Here is an 18,669-nt window from a genome sequence, read left to right on the forward strand (position 1 = left end):
GCTCGATTCGCACGGTCAAGGCTGACGCCTGATCAGTTTTTCTAAGATGACCTAACGTCAAGAGGCCAAGGGCTAATGGGGGTACGTGTGGAATCTCATCCGTTTTATTTTCGGCATTTCTCTGACATGAGTTAAAATTTCATCCCTTTTCTCCGCTGCCAGTATTTATTTAAACACGGTAAAAAATTCCTCAGCTAAAACTACTAATAACTAATAGTAAAAAAGTAATTAAATAAAAAAAAGCTTATACATCTCTTTTGAGTAGGCGTTTAAACTGCCTCAGGGACTCTGCTTCCCTTACGTCAGAAGGAAGACTGTTCCAAAGAATGGCGCCACTATATAGCTAAAGCTATTTTTATAATAGTTTGTGCGAGGTAATGGAACATTTAGTTTATTCTCAAAGTCCCTTAGATTATATGCGGTTTCTCGCCTCTCGAATTTAAAACTTAGATATTCTGCAGCCAACCCGTGCAAAGACTCATAAACCATCGTAGCTCTTTGAATTTGCTGCCGACCTTGATAATCTCTTGTTCTCAGCTACTGCAGTCAACGCCGTACAACTGGCCCTGCCCGATAATTATGTACTGGACAAGGGAACACGGGAGAGAGGGGCAAGCGAAGAAATAACAACAAGGTACCTACCACCCAAACCATGAAAACAGTCACAGTATTGGTCTGCTTGTCTTTCACGAATTTCCTCTGCAACTTCCATATTCCTTCCTCTTCCATGGGGGCTGGGGTGGGGAGAAGCATATCGTCCAACGAATCCAAATCTATATCAGTGTCATTTCTTTGAGAAGAGCTGAAACGAAATTGATTCCGTTAATATTTCTCTTGATGATGCAGAGTTTACCATGATATATCTGACGATTTTAATTTCTCTTCCTCTTTTAAGTCGACGAAGCAATAATAATATTAGCGAAAAAAACATGCTTGCACAAACGTTGCATGAGCGAAATTCAAACGAGAAAATGTAATCAGTTTAATTTACAGGGGCCAATAATATTTGCACTAAAATAATTATATTCCGGTCTGTTCTAACTATTACTTAGTTTTCAAGCAGTTGTGAACAAACATTATCTTTTTCACACTTTCAGTTCTAGAATTTGCATTCAGTTAAAGTATGATTTGCGAATTTTAAGTTTACATTTTATTTTTAAAAAATCTTTCAATTACGCCCTCGAACCTTTTAATAGTGTACCTATAAAACTTGACGTAATATATCAAAGATGAGAGACCGTGTTTTACCACATTTCCAAACACCGAGATGAAAGTATTTTTTTGTCGAACTTCGCGGTGTATGGGAATGTGATAAGACAATGTCTCGATTTCTTGATGTACCTATTCAATGGAAACTAATTAATTAACCAAAGGAGCAAACGGAGAAATAAAATCGTAAAATTGAGTCTATGTCCGGTTATGATTTCATTTGTTCAAACTTGATGAATTATTGTTGAAATTGTGCCTTAGCGAATCACTTTAATACAATGTTGCGTAGGGTTATAGAAACAGTGAACTACGTCGGTAACTTCTGCAGGGGAACTCAACATTGGCTAAGTTGTACTCAACGCGCAAACGTTCGAAAAAAGTTTCTTCAAATTTTACCTGGCAGCTGGGAGTGGCCGGCGCGCCTCCTGTTGTTGCCGAGCCCTCTTTAATCGTCGCCTCTGTGCCATTTTCGCTCAGTGTAGGTAGCTTAGAAATATAAATATTATCTCGTCTGCAGTGAAGTACAGCGAACTTGACAAAGCTCTTCTTGATTTATTAAACTGTTACCTAGGCTACTGAATTGTCACAAAGGTGGAAAACGTAATCATTCTAAAAGATAATTGCGCGCTCTAACACTGCAGGAGCGCATTTGGTCGCAAAGTTTAAAACGACTTTTTTCATTTAATTTCCACTTACCTATATTCGCAGTTAATTAATTTTCAATGATTGTTCTTCGGGCAATATGAACTGCAGTGTGCTAAGACACTTTTGCGTCATCTTTTGCCACGGGAAGAAAGATATTTAAGCACGGGAAAAAAAGCTAAGCGATGCAAACAGAAGGTGGTTCAAGACTTTTGTCTCTTCATGTGCATGAATGATTAATTTGAAGGTTAGTTAAATTATTAACATTCTTTTAGTTTTCATCTATTTAAAGTATGTTAACAAAGATGAATACCGTACCATTGCTCTTATCTTTCAGTTTTTAATGATACTCTGATACTTATATTTATGAAATCCAACAAAATCCGAATTCTTGAATTCAAATATGGATTTTGCTTTTCTTTACTCAAGTCCGAAAATTGGTTATGAATCCAGGGAATTCACACTCCGAGTACACATCAAATGTTAATCCGGCTTTTTAAGAATCATGGTACGGTGTGTCTCTTTGGGAGAGGATTCGAAAAATGAGGGCATTTACTGATACACATCAGCAATTTCAGTTCCTTGTGAAAATCGAAGACTGCCATTCATAAACAATAAATATACGGTAAGTTTTCTTGGTCCTATTTCGTACAGTACTCCATAATCATGCCAAAATGATTAAATGGAAAATACACGATAGCTTCAGTGTAAAGTTTTGTGTATTGAAACTAGGCCTTTTTATCAGACCTATTCTGTACGTCGACGAGAGTAACCCTTGATCATGTCATCTTCACAGGTTTCTCAAGCTAAGGGAGGTGGGGAACGGGGGGAATTCGGTCTTTCACTCTGCCTCGTGAAACAAAAGTAAAAGTAGAAGTTTGCACTCAGGAAGATTACAGCACAACTACGGAAAGTGCGAAATGACAATCAGTCGTTGTAAAGGGACAAAGAGCGAATCCCAACATGAGGTTTCCTTTCACATGAAGATAAAATAGAGGAGCGGTTTTCGGACAGGAACAGGGTAAGTTAGTCGATACTGTCCATCAATGGCAACGCATGAACTCACAAATGAATTTAGTCAACAAACTTTGGTTCTATCCTGCAGTGGTGTTTCGGTAAAGTGCGGACAAAAATGTGAATTAAAACTAAACGTACAACCGTACAATACCAATAAACAAAGGAGCAAAGGAAATTTTTCAGACCAATCCCCCTTTGCGAGCAGAGAAAGCGAGCGAAATGGGCGTAAACAACGAACGCAAGGATGACTGGACCAGGCGATACGCCCCCAGTAAACCCTGCGAACGAAAGCGAGGCAAGGCTGGGACGTGGCCTGGACACTACTCCGCAAATGGCCGATCGAACTTGACACCAAATAATATCCTTTGACGACACATCTCAGTGCCACTAAGAGAAACGAACATTTTCAATAAGGAACAAGTTGAGGGAGTGACGATGGGTTTGTATATATATTACTATACAAATTTCATTTCTAATAATATGATAACTTTATTATGTCAATCAATCTAGCTTACTGCAATACAACAGTATAATAACTGGTAACACCTAACTAACCAATCCTAGTAAGAAATCCAAGATCCTAATCGTAGAAAAGTTTAGGTCTGGACGGAATTCTGCGTGCATAGCTATACAGTGGAGAAAAGAACACTTATTAGTGTTTCAAAGTTATTCTCTAGTTTTCATGTTAGTGTGCATTGAGATGGTTCAAACCCTCTCATAATTCATTTTCCTTTCAAAGGAGGTTATCTTTTACTGATCCAGAGTGAACTGGATTACACTTTGATTTTGTCTGACTTCTCAAGTAACGGCAAGAACAGTAAACTTAACCTAGATAGCCTCTATTCGCCACTATCCTCTTTATTGTGCATTAAATGTTTTTGAATATTCATTAGAACTTAGCACTAACGCATCATTGTCCGTTTCAGGGGAATAGCCTTGTTGCTAAAGTGGGTGAAGTTGGATTGTCACATCTCTAGTTTACATTAGTAAGTATAAGCCATATGCATGCGTTCATAACTATACACATTAAAGTTTAAATGTAGATTGCAGAATTGTATCAAGGAATAACTTTAATGTTCAGGGCAAGAAAAGTATTCTTTAGACTGCAACACTCGGTGACTTTCAGTTTCATGCACGCTGATCTTCGTCTGTGGTTTTCTTATTTGTGTTCAATTTGATTGTGACTGTCAGTTTTGTACTGTCATAGCCTCATATTGGCAGGTGTGCATGTATTCTTGCCTTCGTGTATGGTCTAGAGTTGGGCGCCCTGTAGTTTTTTCTAGAGTTGTGTGACCTACAGCTTTGTGCATTGTCGTTAGTCACCTTCCGTTTCCGCGTTTGCTTTTGTCTCTGACTCAGTGCAAGTTCTGCGTTTATCTTTGCCAGTGATCTAAACTTTCAGTTTTGAATGTCCTTTGAGATCTATGACTTCCAGTTATTTCCAGTTTCGCTTGTTTATGATTTTCTGTGAATTTTAAGGCATCTTTATCTTTCTGCGTCTGTGAATTTCATTCTCTTTAGGGAGGTTACCTTTGTCGGTATATTTCAATTTTGTACATCTGTCGCATCCTGTTAAATCTTCAATATCAGCATGGAGTTAGAGGCAAAAACATAGACTTACTAAAGAAATACATGTCTCAGTTGAGAAAGCTAGTTTCACTTTTTTCTGTTATCCTGTAGACAAACAAAGTCCTATTGTAAAAGAGAGACTGTCGTCGCCTTTGTGTTCTTTCCACCAAGCTAAAGGGAAGCGGTAAGTTTACAATGTTATTTACAGTTAATTAACTATCTTATTACTTGTTTTTTTCTAAAAAATTGACCTTAAGAAGTAAGGAAATATTTATTAAAATCGCTAATTATATTTCCCTTCCAGCCTTTTCTGACAGCAATAAAATTATGACAGAAAGATCTATTTTAATTTGTTTTAAAAATTTGTTTTTGTGAAGGCAGAGGAAATCCCATAATGGATTGTTGACACTTTAAGTATGCGCATATCTGGATAGATAGATTGTTGAAGTTCAATTTTTGCTCTTTTGCCACTTAGTCAAGCTGCTAATTTTGTTGCGTTTTAAGAATATTTCAGTAGAAATAACAAACTCGTGTTGCAACCAGAAAAGTGCGAAACCGAGAATAATTTGGTTTTCAAGATATGAATTTCAATTTTAGACCTGAGTAACAGTATCGTCCAAATGAGTAGGAAGATTTGTGTGATAAACTACCTCGAGCTGTGCTAACTAACAGAGGCAAATATTTCTGTCAGTATTCAAGTGCTTCATTTAATTTTCAGATCAGATTTTGAAGATCAAACGACAGGACCGTGATTAAAAAGTTTCAAATTTATACATCTGTCGTAGCCACTGTGCTTTAATATCATCATGGAGTTAGAGGCAAAAACATAGACTTACTAAAGGAATACACGTCTCAGTTGAGAAAACTTGTTTCAATTTTTTCTGTTGTCCTGTAGACAAACAAAGTCCTATTGTAAAAGAGAGATTGTCGTCGCCTTTGTATTCTTTCCGCCAACGGGCGTTTCTCGATCCTAACAGTCAGCCATTCTTAAGCCGTTAAGTCAAGAATATCAAATCAAAAGTCTAAGGATGATTATGAAGAAACAAAAACAATCAACGACACAACTATTGTGTTGTAACCAAAGAGATGGTGATGAATTCTCAATTCTGCCGAGGGACCAATCCAGTATTCACTTTCATAAATAATATGATGCCAGATGCTTTGCCTGAAACCGAAACAGACCTCTTGTAGTAACGTAACAGAAAAGCGCCGTACTCACTCCACTCACTATGAAACCTGCTTTAACCCTGTTAGTTAAATGCAAACAAAAAGGGTCACGAAGCTGTTAAGCTGTTAAAAAAAAAAAGCAACCCTTACCACCAGGGAGTCCGGAAATATAGAAATACTTCAGTTTATCCCGTTGATAGGACACCATTACAAAAAATGCTCGAATGAAATATTCATGCCTGCACTGGCTCACATTGTGGAGTTCCTGCTCGCAGGTTCACGTTGGAATATTTATCCCCGATGCCTCGATCAAAATGTCCAAGATTTAGATGTAGGGCAACTGGAACTTTTCCTTAGGTGTTTGAAGGTGAAATATGCGCGACGTTTACAAAACTTTATAAACGCATCCCGCTCACAAACCAATACTTAGTCTCGCTCGGCCAAATTTCTTAACTGGAGCGATCATAGAAACTCGGTCCCAGGCCTCGCTGCTTGCCCCCCATGACTTATTCTATTTAATTTGCATCTAGCGTTAATTCTCTGATACCCCCGACCCCCCAATTCAATGTTGTGTAGGCGCTGTGGTCTGTGCAGTCTAAGAAATAGAAAAATCAACATTGTTTGGAGAGAAAGGGGAGAAATGTTCCCAAGACTCTCGAAGATCGAATTTTCCTGCCAAGTGTCTCAACACTTTTGTCGCCCATTGCAGCTTGCAACTGAGGCCACGGTGGGGAGTCTTTTCAAATGCAAATGAAATTACCAATGAAATCTTGATTCTTGAATCTAAATACGGATTTTGCCTTCCTTCTACTTCATCCTGCAATGCAATGGTGTATTACTAAAGTGCAAACAAAAATGTGTATTAAAACAAAAAAATAAATAAAACCGTACAATACAAATAAACGAAGGAGCAAAGGAAATTTAAGACCAAATCCTTTCTGCGAGGAGAGAAAGCGAGCGAAATTGCCTGATTTCAAGCCGAAAAGGACTAGGCGCGAGTCTGTAAATCATGGGATTAGCAACTATTGATCCACATAGTCATAAAGTGCAGACCAAGTTTTACAAAATTCCCAAGTTTGGTGTAAATAGGCCCAATAATAAGATACAACCATTTGAAAACGTCAAAATTTACAAAGAAATGTCTGGCCATCCGGACGCTGTGTCCGGATCACCAAATATTTCTTTCAGTGTTAATTTTAACGTTTTCAAATGGCTCTATTTCAGTTAAAACTAGCCTGATAAGCACCAAACTTGGGGATTTTGTGAATCTCGGTGTGCTCTTTCTGCCTATGTGGATCAATAGTTGCTTATCCCATAATTTGCAGACTCGTACCTAGTCCTTTTCGGCTTGAAATCAGGCAATGGGCGTGTACGAGTCAACGAGCCCAAAGATGATTGGACCAGGCGATACGCCCCCAGTAAACCCTGCAAACGAAAGGGAGGCCAGGGCAGGACGTGGCCTGGACGGATTTATTAAAGGCCAATCGAACTTGACACAAACTGAATCATATCCTTTGACGACCCACCTCAGTATCGCTAAAAGAAACGAATCTTTTCAATTAGGAACAAGTTGAGGGAGTGACGACGGGTTTGTATGTATATTACCATACAAATTTCATTTATAATAATACGATAACTTTATTATTAAGTCAATCATTCTGGCTTATATACTATTTTACAACAGTATGTTAATTGGCGACACCTAACTGACCAATTCTAATAGGAAACACAAGATCCATTTTTAAGGTCTGAACAAAATTCTGTGTACATAGCTATACATTGGGGAAAAAAACCCCACTGTTTCTAAGTTTTTCTTTAGTTTTCATGTCTTTACGTTACATTCAGAAGATTTAAATGTCACTAATAATCCGTTGTCCTTTTGCTGATACAGACTAGACTGGATTACGCTCTGATTTTGCCGAACTCCTCAAGTAGTAACGGTAAGAATATGACACTTTATCTAGATATCGTCTGTTCCCCACCCTCGTTTGACATGTTTACTGTGCATTAAAATGTTTTTGAATATTTATTAGAACTAACTACTGATGTATCATTGTCTGTTTTACGGGAAGAGCCTTGTCGCTCATGAAGTGGGTGAAGTTGGATTTCGTTTGGATTCTCGGATTTCTAGTTTACATTAGTAAGTATAATTGCGTTTATAACTATGCACATTAAAGTTTAAATGTAGATTGCAGAAATGTATCAAGGAATAATGTTGAAGGCAAAAAAAGTATTTTTTAGATTGCAACACTCGGAGACTTTCAGTTTCATGCGCTCTAATCTTCGTTTGTTGGTTTCTTTTTTTGTGTTCAGTTTGTTTATGACGGTCAGTTTTGTACTGTCATAGCCTCACATTGGCAGGTGTGCTGTATGCTTATCTTCGTGTATGGTCTAGAGCTCTGTGCCTTTCTTTATCTTTTTATGTTTCCTGCAGCTTTGTACATTGTCGTCAGTAACCTTCCGTTTCCGTGTTTACTTTTGCCTCTGACTCAGTGCAAGTTTTGCGTTTATCTTTGCCAGTGATCTAAACTTTCAGTTTTGCATGTCCTTTGAGATCTATGACTTCAGTTTATTGAAATTATTTATGACGGTATCTCCAGTTTCGCTTGTTTATGATTTTCTGTGAATTTTAAGGCATGTTTATCTTTCTTCGTCTGTGACTTTCATTCTTTTAGGGAGGTTACCTTTGTCAGTATATTTCAATTTTGTACATCTGTCGCATCCTGTTAAATCTTCAATATCAGCATGGAGTTAGAGGCAAAACGTAGACTTACTAAAGAAATACACGTCTCAATTGAGAAAGCTTGTTTTAGCTTTTTTCTGTTGCCCTGTAGACAAACAAAGTCCTACTGTAAAAGAGAGACTGTCGTCGCCTTTGTATTCTTGATACCAAGCTGAAGGGAAGTGGTAAGTTTACAATGTTATTCACAGATAACTACCCTATTGCTTGTTTTTCAAACAAATTGACCTTAATAGGTAAGGAAATATTTATTGAAACCGCTAATTATGTTTCCCTGCCAACAGATTCTGACAGCAATAATATTATGATAGAAGGGTCTATTTCACTTTGTTCTAAAAATTTGTTTTTATGAAAGCGGAGGAAATCCCATAATAATGGAATTGTTGACCATTTAACTATGCGCATGTCTAGATAGATATAAATTGTTGAAGTTCAATTTTTGCTTTTTTTCCACCTATCTAAGCTGCTAATGTTATTGTGTTTTAAGGATATTCCAGTAGAATTAACAAACTCGTGTTGTAACCAGAAAAGTGCGAAACCGAGAATAATTTGGATTTCACGATGAATTTCAATTTTCAGACCTTAACATTAAAAGCATCGTCCAATTAAGTAGGAAGATTTGTGTAATAAATTACATCGAACTGTGCTAACTAACAAAGAGGCAAAATACGATTTTTTCACTATACAAGTGCTTCATTTAATTTTCAGATCAGATTTTGAAGATCAAACGACAGAACAGTAATCAAAAAGTTTATTTCATAAAATCGTTTATTGGAATCTGAGCAGATAGAAGTAAATGACTGCAATGTATTTTCATTGATTCTTTTCTTTATAAGTAAGCCTTCGTATCGCCCAGCAAGTGGTACAATTAACTGTTTGGTATCAGCTTAGAATTAGCTTTCGAGGCATTAAATAATTTTCTTCATATATTTTGATTCATAACCTTTCCAGAAATATAGAGTTAACAAATAAAGAAGCCTCGACGGTGCTCTGTTCTGTTGTAAAGCACTTAGGAAGCAGTAGAGCACGAAAGAAGTGTACGGGAAAACACGAGACTTAAACGAGTGTTTATTCCTACTTCTTGAGTGCTCTCCGCTTCCTAAGTGCTTTACAACAGAACAGAGCACAGTCGAGGCTTCTTTATTTGTTTTACGATAAAGAATCCAATAATTTTTCCACGCATTCGGCTGAATTTTCGAAGCAAACTTTATTTTCTAAACGAGTAAAAGTGGCGTCAGCCGTGTTCTGTTCTCTGATAAAGCACGCTAAAATAAGCCGGTCACTATCCTTGTTAGAATTGTTTAAATAATTTGATTGGCCAATTGAAACGAAGCGACAGCTGTCAATCACAAACTGGACTTCAGCTAAGCCTTCAGTTTCGAGTAGTTTCGAACGGCTATCGAGAGAAGAACGATGCCTTCAAAGTTCACTCTTTAGTTAATTTTTGAATAAGGATCTAAAGGCAGGTAAAGGTTTGTAGTCCAGAGGAATCCGGCCGTATTGTGGCTCATGAAAACGAGCGCTTTTCCAATGGAAATTACGAAACAAGGAGTTCAAAGCTTGCGGACAAAAATGAGAAATGTTAAGTTGAATTTGAAAGGAGCTACATTTATTTACAGCCGCTTGCAGCGGCTGCAAATAACTTCGTCTCTTCAAGATTTATTCTCAAGTGCTTAAAGAACGAGCACTACGAGCTGTTTATTGTAACAGTAAATCGACGTATGAGGAACTCTTGCAAAGAGCAAAACTACCAACACTTCATACGCGACGATTGCAAGCCATCGCAACCATAATGTATAAAGTCAAAAATGGTCTGGCGCCTCCTTACATTGCGGAATTATTTGCTGTTACCAATTCTGCTGGACAGTACTTGTAGAGACTGTTTTTTATATAACAACTAACACTTGATCTTACTGCATGACTCATTGTTTGTTTTATATATATATATTTTAAAACACTTACATACGCACATGTATTTCATATTTTATTAATTATCAGATAAGTAATCGTAGTTAGGTGTCCCTAATTAGTATAAATTGTTTGCTAGCGACTTCGACACGTTAATAAAGTTCTTATCTTATCTTGTCTTAAGGCCTAGGAAGAGCAGTTGAAATGCACCTGGAAGATCATCTATTTAAAAGAAAAGTTTCAGCCATTCTTCCGACGGAATTTGGCAAGAGAATCATTAATTATTTGATCCGAAAGTGTCAAAAACATCGGCGGTTGAGCTAACTCAGTTGTGGGCGGTCCCTGGAATATACCTGTTACAATGTTTATTCTCGCATTGTTTTAACCTCTTCCAGGCATTCAGTTAGATGGGGCGAAGCGCGAAAAACGGCGCGCCTTTTTTTTATGTTTTCGCGCGCTGTTTTTCGCGCTTCGCTCCAACTAACTGAACGCCTGGAAGAGGCTAGCATTGTTCAGACTTTTTACCACTTCCGATCTGATGTTCCACCGACTTTTTTAAGGCATTGTTTTGTTTCTTGACGGACACAAAGACATTTAAACTTTCTACCTCCCTTGACTTCCAACCGGCCGCATGAATTATCAGGTGAAATCTGATTAGCTCTCATTTATAGCGGAGCTCCTGCGCACCGAAGGCGTACGAGCAGAGCCCCATACTTTAGAAAATTTGTAATCCATCGCTCTCAAAAAATTTTGGTTGTCACGTGATTGTCCGTCCGTACGTCCGTCCGCCTGTACGCCCGTACGCCAAGCCCCATTTCCTGAAAAATAAAAATAGCTTCCTTACCATAGGTACATCTTTGATATTGGACATGCATGTTATAATTAATTGGCAGATGTCAAAACAAGGTATACGCTGCCAGCATTACGTGACCATATCGCGGGCTCAGGTCAAGATCTCACTGAGGTCCCGTGTTTTCGAAGTTGACCTCTGACCAGGTACTGAGCTTTCGATTGGATCGCGAGCTCAAGCCAGGTTATTACTCTGGGGAAGAGGACAGGAGTATAAGCAAAGGGAAAATTTCGGCGTAAATTAAACCCTGTTGCGTTGTTGACTTTTCTTCCGACATATTTCTTGCACAATCGTCTCTTGTAAAGTCCCTGACATATTGCGTGCGTAATTTCATAAGGTATGGTTTGTTAAAATGTAACTAGAAAAAATAGTGAAACCACACACTGGATAATAATGTGCTAACAATTGATCATTGTTAGAGTTTCTGATCCAGGGAAAAATATCCTCTTTTCATTTATGGTTAATTATTTAGTAAGGCGCTCAGCTTTTAGGCTTGGCTTAATCTATAAATTAAAACGACACACGATAACATCGGTAATGTCAGTTGAGCAACGAACTAGCGGCGGACGACTCGTTAAGTAAAAATATCAGGTGTCCTTTTCTTCCCCTTCCCTAACTCGCCTCCCCTCCCCAAAAAAGAAACGAATGAACGCAGGTTACTTGTGAACATTAGAGGCCCCGTCAGTTCTGAATTATCCAAAAGACTCGTGACCAGACCAGATTAGACCATGAACTCTCCCCCAGTCTCGCTTCAGAGAATTGGAAGAAGAGAGACCCTGGGAACGAGGTTGTAAATAACTCCCCTCTCCTCCCCTCGCTATAATTTTTTAGTTTCCCCATGCGCGGTCCCGCTAGGATGTGATGAGATAGAAATACATGTTTATGTTGCAATTATAACAACAGCAGTGAACTAGTGCATAAAAAAACTTGGCTCAAAATTAGTTCCCACTTTTATTCTCTTTTCTTTTCTCTCTCTCTTTTATTCTCTAACAGAAGTGATCAGTGAAATGAACAACGTATACGAAGTTATACAAGTCATCTTAATCGGCCTCATTGTTGCCGGCTTCCTTCTCAACACCAGTCGATATCTAACAGCCATCGAATTATGCAAGGAATGCTTGTTCATTCTGAAAGACAGAGCAGCCATAATAGACGAGAAATTTACCAAATTATTCTACAAGGGGGTATATTTTACAATGTGGAAGACTTGTAGTCTTATCAGCGATAACACAAACGCCATAAAATACGCAGAGGAACTTTTCCTAATTTACCATGAAGATGGCGAAAGACTTGAGAAATGTAAGCTAAGCTTAAAACTTGCAGAAATGTGTTTTCATCAAGGTAAATACCCAGAGGCAATACAACTCTCTGAAAAAGCTCTCCTGATCAGTAGAGAAACTGGAAATAGAAAAAGAGAAGCTAACTGTCACGCAATCATTGGAGCCATGTATCGATCAGTTGACAAATATGAGAAGGCTAAAGGACATCTCGAAAAATCACTCTCAATCCAAAAAGAAATTGAAGACAGAGATGGAGAAGCTGTTTCGTATACGTACTTAGGTCTTGGAGCTGTGTGTCTATCAGTTGGCGAATATGAGAAGGCTAGAGAATATCTGGAGAAATCACTTGCGATCTACAAAGAAATTGGAGACAGAAATGGAGAAGCTATTTCTTACACAAACCTTGGAGATGTGTATGCATCAGTTGGCGAATATGAAAAGGCTAGAGAACATCTCGAGAAATCACTTGCAATCAAAAAAGAAGACAGAAGAGACAAAAGACTTGAAGCTGCCTCTTACGTACAACTTGGAGAGGTGTATGCAGCAGTTGGCGAATATGAGAAGGCTTCCGACTACTGGCAAAAATCCTTAGCCATCAGTAAAAAGATTGGCAACAGACGCATAGTAGCTTTGTGTTACAATGATCAGGGAGCGAATTTTATCTCTCTTGGAAAGTATAGCAAGGCTAACGAATATAATCAGAAAGCACTTGCAATCTTCAAAGACATTGGAGATAGAGTAGAGATGGCTAGAACGTACCTCAACCAAGGAGTTGTGGAGCACGATGTTGGTAACTTCGTCAAGGCAAGAGAATATTTTGAAAAAGCAATTGCGATAAGCAAAGAAACTGGAAGTGAGGAAGTAGAAGCAAAAGGTTGCTCAAACCTTGGAGTTTTGCTTTTAAATCAGGCTGAACATGATAGAGGAGAAGAATATATCAAGAAAGGACTCGCATCAAGTGAAGCAATAGGGGATATTAAGGGACAGTTCGATTCGCTCCAAATTATGGCACACCTTAGAAGGAAAGAAGGAAAGATTCAGGAAGCTATCTCATATTTCCTTTCTGCTATTGAAAAAAGCGAGGAAATGCGCGGCTGTCTCCGCGACAACGATCAATTTAAGATTTCTTTCACAGATCACAATATTCGCTCCTACAGAGATCTCAGTGCGTTGCTTTGTGCAACCGGAAATCCTACTGAAGCTTTGTATGTGTCAGAGCTTTCGAATGCCAGGGCTTTGGCAGATTTAATGTCAGCTCAGTACTCTGTGGAGAATCAAATCTCAGCTAATCCTCGAACATGGGCTGGTATTGAGGGTATCGTGGGCAAAGAATGTAACCGCACCTGTCTGTACGCCTCATATCATTTTGAGAGTATATATTTGTGGATTCTTAAAGAAGGCAGAGTCACACATTTCCAGGAGGTGAAAGGAAATGATCTAATTGCTCACGAAGGATCAGGTCAACAAGTGGAAGAGTTTTTTGATTTCAGAAGTTTCGGCGTTTTACCAGAGGAGATTTGCGAAGACCGATCTTTACACGGTTCTCAGCAAGAATCCAAAACATGCGAGGAAGATAGCCACGAAGGTTGGCGAATTGGAGTGAAAAGTAAAGCTAACCAAGGACCCAAAATGAACCTTCCTCTCTGTTACAAACTTATCATCGCTCCAGTGGTGGAATTTCTTGAGGGTCCCGAAATCATTATTGTTCCTAATCGTGCTTTATATCGAATCCCGTTTGCTGCATTAACTAACAAAAGCGGAAAGTACTTAACCGAGACTTTTAGGGTCCGTATGGTTCCCTCTTTAACAACTCTCAAGCTCATCAATGAAAGTCCAGCAGACTATCACTGTCAGACTGGTGCAATGATAGTGGGAAACCCTGATGTTGGTGAAGTACACTTCGATGGAAAGCTCAAGAACATTTCGAGACTACAATGTGCAGAAAACGAAGCTAAGAGGATAGCAAAAAAGCTGGGTGTCGAGCCTTTGATAGGACAGAAAGCGACTAAGCAAGCAGTACTTCAAGCGATGAATTCAGTGGCCCTGATTCATATCGCCGCACACGGTGATGCTGAAAGAGGAGCAATTGCCCTTGCACCATCGTTTCGTATTCCTAACGGGATACCTCAAGAAGGACTGTACTTATTGACAATGTCTGACATTTCAAAAGTTCAACTGCGAACTAAACTGGTAGTCCTTAGCTGTTGCCACAGTGGTCGTGGACAGACAAAAGCCGAGGGAGCCGTTGGAATTGCCCGAGCATTGTTAGGATCTGGCGCGCGCTCAGTGTTGGTGGCACTGTGGGCCCTGGATGACAAAGCAACAGAGCAGTTAATGAGGCATTTCTATGATCACCTTGTTGCTGGTGAAAGTGCTGGTGAATCTCTACACGAGGCCATGAAGTGGATGAGAAGTGCGGGCTATGACGTGACCCAGTGGGCACCTTTTATACTGATTGGAGATGACGTGACATTTGATTTTGGAAGGAAAGGTAATTAAAAAGTTTCATTGAAGGGAAGTGTTTTGTTTTATACAGTAAAGGGCTCGCCTGTTATTTATTTAGATTTTCCTTAGATGTTATCGATTCATCTTAATGTATTTTTGGTGATGTTATGAAGAGAGTTTGACAGTAGCTTTGCACTTGAAGAAAAACGTGGAAATTGGGATAACACCAATCTCAACAGGCTCGCCTTTTACTAACATTTTTAAAAATAAACTGAAAACGTGACTTTTTAAAAGTGAAACTGAAAACGTGACCATTTAAAGAAGCATTTTAAAATTGAAGTTTGGAATTTTTAATTATATATCTTTTATTTTTTTAAAAATTTTTTACATTTTCTTAATTTTTATAGTAGGCATTTGGTTAGAGATTTAAGTTCTTGTAAAACGCCATTGCACCATTGCGAAATGGCGCTATAAAAATTTTATTATTATATTTACAAAATATTAGCAATAGTATTTTAACATTAGCTTGATTATTATTTTGTGCGCGATTGGGCGATGACGTTATGTCCTGTTAATTTTACAAAGACAAAATAATGTTATTGCAAAAGAAAACTGGAGGACGCTTTTTTTTTATGGTCCACCCTTCTTCACATGCTTGCACAGCATTGCAATGAGGTCGAAATCGTCCAAAAGTCCACCCTGAAACTGCTCGCGGTTTTAACTGACTTTTGTTTAATTTATATCGACGTTTTCTTTGTAATGACCTATTTACAATCAATAAGCCACAGCCATATATCATGTCGTGTTAAATTTCGTTTTAAATTTTATAAATTTTTAATTAAGAAAGCAAGAACAAGTTGCCTCAACTTATAATATTATTTTATGATGGTAGAATTCATTGCTTTAGCTTATTTACTAGGGTAAGACACGAAGACATGGTGTTCTTGTTTTATGCTAAGATAAAATATAATATTCAGCCAATCAGGACACGCGCAGAATATAATCTTTTAGAAGAAATCAGTTTCGTTATTAAGCAACTGCTTTTTGAGGAAATGCTTAATCCAGACCTACGAAGGTAACTGAACATTAGCGCTGCTAATGATTGTCCCTTTTTGTTTGTTTATTTCCTCTGTCAGGTGTTGGAAAGAGTGACCAGGAAGGTAGCGAGTGATCGCCTGAGATGTAAAATATGCCATGACCTCAACGAACCGTTTTACTGCTACTGCTAAGTTGTATATAAATTAAATGGACCTTTAACTCTTGGTCATTTCCTGTCCAACAATGCCTCGGTAGAAATATTAAGCACAAAGCATTTAACTTTAGTCAAAGACGCATTTACTTTTTATAACATACGCCATTGTTTTTTCTGTAATTATGCAATGATTTTTGAGAACCAATTCATGTAGGTTGCAATTTTTTTCAGCGAAAGAGGCTTTGAAACCTAAAACGATACTGCAGTGTGCAGTGTTAGACTCAAACAACTGCTTAAACCAGAAAAATCTTAGTGTGAAGGGTAATTTTACGCGTGGAAGTTTTTGATGTTGATAGTAATTGTTCAGATCTTTTCTACGAGAAAAGAAAGAATGCAATACCAAACTGCTATAGACTTAAAAGAGCTCAGGCACGGTGCTTTGAGTTATTTTGGCGGCGTACAAAATTACCTTTACATTAAAGAGAACCTGAAAATAATAGTTTACTAAGATAGGAAAACACCAAAGAGATAACAATAAGTCATAAAGGAACAAGGATGGTTAAGGACGGAGAAGATTTACACGGATTACAAACGACGAAGTTTAAAATTTTAGGCTGAACTTTTGAAGATGCGCAAACCGTGGTGTTTTAATTTACCAGCCGGTGGCGAGCTGTTATATATGTAAATAATGTTCATGAAAAAATACTGGCACTTTTTGGCAATAGTTAATAATAGGATTTTGAAGTAAAATTGTGGCACAGACAACACGTATATCTTGTGCAGTTGTTGAACACGTGACTGTTGATAGTATTTTCATAACTTGAGTAGAAAAATAGAAAGTAAAAGAGCCTTATAATTTGAAGTTTTATCAAGTATTGAGCGTCTTAGCCGAGTTCACGTAAGGAAAGAAAAGAATATAATCAAGACTTTTTGGTGAACACTGTCGAAGAGAAAGACTAATTAAGAGAAGTCTAAATTAATTTAGTTCTTACCTGTTAGGTTTAGAGTTAGTTGCTTTGGAAATGGTGCAAAAGAAAGCGGATAACACTAGTAGTTAAATTTACATAAGGTAGCAAGAAGTAGGGTGACTCAAAAAAAATCCTTGGCATGACATTTTCTTCAGCTTATCGCAAGCATTGACTGTTATTAAAGGAGATGAATTTTTTGATTCTTTCAGCATGTACTACTTATGAAAAGTAAACTAGTCTTTTGTTGTGTTTGTTGACTTAAGGCCTAGAGGAACAAATTAAAACTGTAAGCAATATAAATCGCAGCGCGAGTCCATTCATCTGAAAATTAATTATTATTTTTTTAACACTCCGCACTCCGCATTCCTTACTTCGCACTCGGCACTCGGCACTCAGCACTCGGCAAAAAAAGGAAAAAAAAAATCTTAACATTAATTCTAAAAATGAACAATGCTTTCTTAGGTTTGAAAAAAGTAAATACTATGTGAGCGGACGTCAAGCGCTTACTTAAAGGAGTAGAGTCAGGGTATTTTTAGTTGTTTTGGCCACGTACAAAATTACCATTAAATTAAAGGAAACCTGAGATAGAAAAATACTAAGATAGAAAAAACACTAAAGAGATAATAATAAACCATAAAGAAACAAGGATGGTTAAGGATGGATACGAATGACACGGATTACAAACAACGAACTGGAACATTTTAGGCTAAACTTCTAAGATGGCAAACCGTGACGTAACTCTTTAAATTGTCAACTTGATATGGGATGTTGTATAAAAAGCGATCAGGAACAATGATGATTTCAGGACCCTCAGGTAAGTCTGCCAAAGCAGCGACGATAAGTTTGTAACAGATAAGAAGGTGCATTTTGGGTCCTTGGTTATCTATACTTTCCAATGGGGGAAGGATTACCACGTTTGAGAAGCAAAATTTAGTCGGCCATATTTATATATTCGGTATTGAGATGAGACATAGAGGGATGTTTGCCGGAGAACGGTACAATTCCTTTTTTTTCGTCAAAATATGACAACTGAACAGAGAAACACTTGTAGCCTTTGTGTCATGGTGAGAATTGCGTTAAATGAAAGTGACAAAGACACTCTTTGAACGCTTTAAAAGTGAAAAAGTGGCAATAGCTGGTTTTCACATGACGTCACTAAAATTCAAATCTACAAAAATATTGATCCTGCTGAGATTTTACTTTAATGATGTAGAAGAGCAGCTGAAAACTAATGTTCATACAAATTTCTGCTCCGAATGGGTTCTTGGTTTTCTAATACACTACGCTTGAATTTCTAAGCTTTTGCGTGACGCGGCATTTACAACCCAGAGAGCTGTCATGATGGTTAAAAAAGTGACTTATTTCGAGGAATTTGGCTATCTGAAAAGTTCATGTCTTAAAAAAAGTATAATTTTAATGTTTCAGAGTTCCTCGAGGGATAAATTCACGCGTTTGTAGCAAAACTCACTGACAGATGTTTCTGTTGGTTTCCGGCCGCCATGTTGGTGCCCATCCGTATGGGCACCAGCATGGCGTCTCCATACAAATCTCTATAAATTTGGGTAAAACATTTATCCGCATATCTTGCATAAGAAAAATTGCTGTGACCAGAATCTTGGCGAGAGTCTTTGCATATTTACCTTCTTTCATTTACCAGATTCTGGACTTTATCCATTGAAGGG

The 18,669-nt window shown here is 38.0% G+C and overlaps 1 protein-coding gene across 4 annotated transcripts; it reads left to right on the top strand.

The window, feature by feature from the left end:
* Positions 1–2,667: 2,667 nt before the first annotated feature.
* LOC145467539 (tetratricopeptide repeat protein 28-like) lies at positions 2,668–16,278 on the top strand. Of its 4 annotated transcripts, none has more exons than XM_081451092.1 (7): positions 2,668–3,307; positions 3,795–3,854; positions 4,549–4,621; positions 7,496–7,544; positions 7,677–8,511; positions 12,096–14,873; positions 15,964–16,278. In XM_081451092.1, exons 6-7 carry the CDS (start codon positions 12,110–12,112, stop codon positions 15,996–15,998), a joined length of 2,799 nt encoding a protein of 932 aa, XP_081307218.1. In that variant the 5' UTR covers positions 2,668–3,307; positions 3,795–3,854; positions 4,549–4,621; positions 7,496–7,544; positions 7,677–8,511; positions 12,096–12,109; the 3' UTR covers positions 15,999–16,278. The 4 variants fall into 4 exon arrangements, with proteins under 4 accessions (XP_081307218.1, XP_081307219.1, XP_081307220.1 ...); XM_081451093.1 differs by having other exon boundaries at positions 8,439–8,511; XM_081451094.1 differs by lacking the exons at positions 2,668–3,307; positions 3,795–3,854; positions 4,549–4,621 and adding an exon at positions 5,061–7,192.
* The last annotated feature ends 2,391 nt before the right edge of the window (positions 16,279–18,669 follow it).

The sequence above is a fragment of the Orbicella franksi genome, chromosome 14 (genome assembly GCF_964199315.1).
Source record: "Orbicella franksi chromosome 14, jaOrbFran1.1, whole genome shotgun sequence".
NCBI classification, from domain to species: domain Eukaryota; kingdom Metazoa; phylum Cnidaria; class Anthozoa; order Scleractinia; family Merulinidae; genus Orbicella; species Orbicella franksi.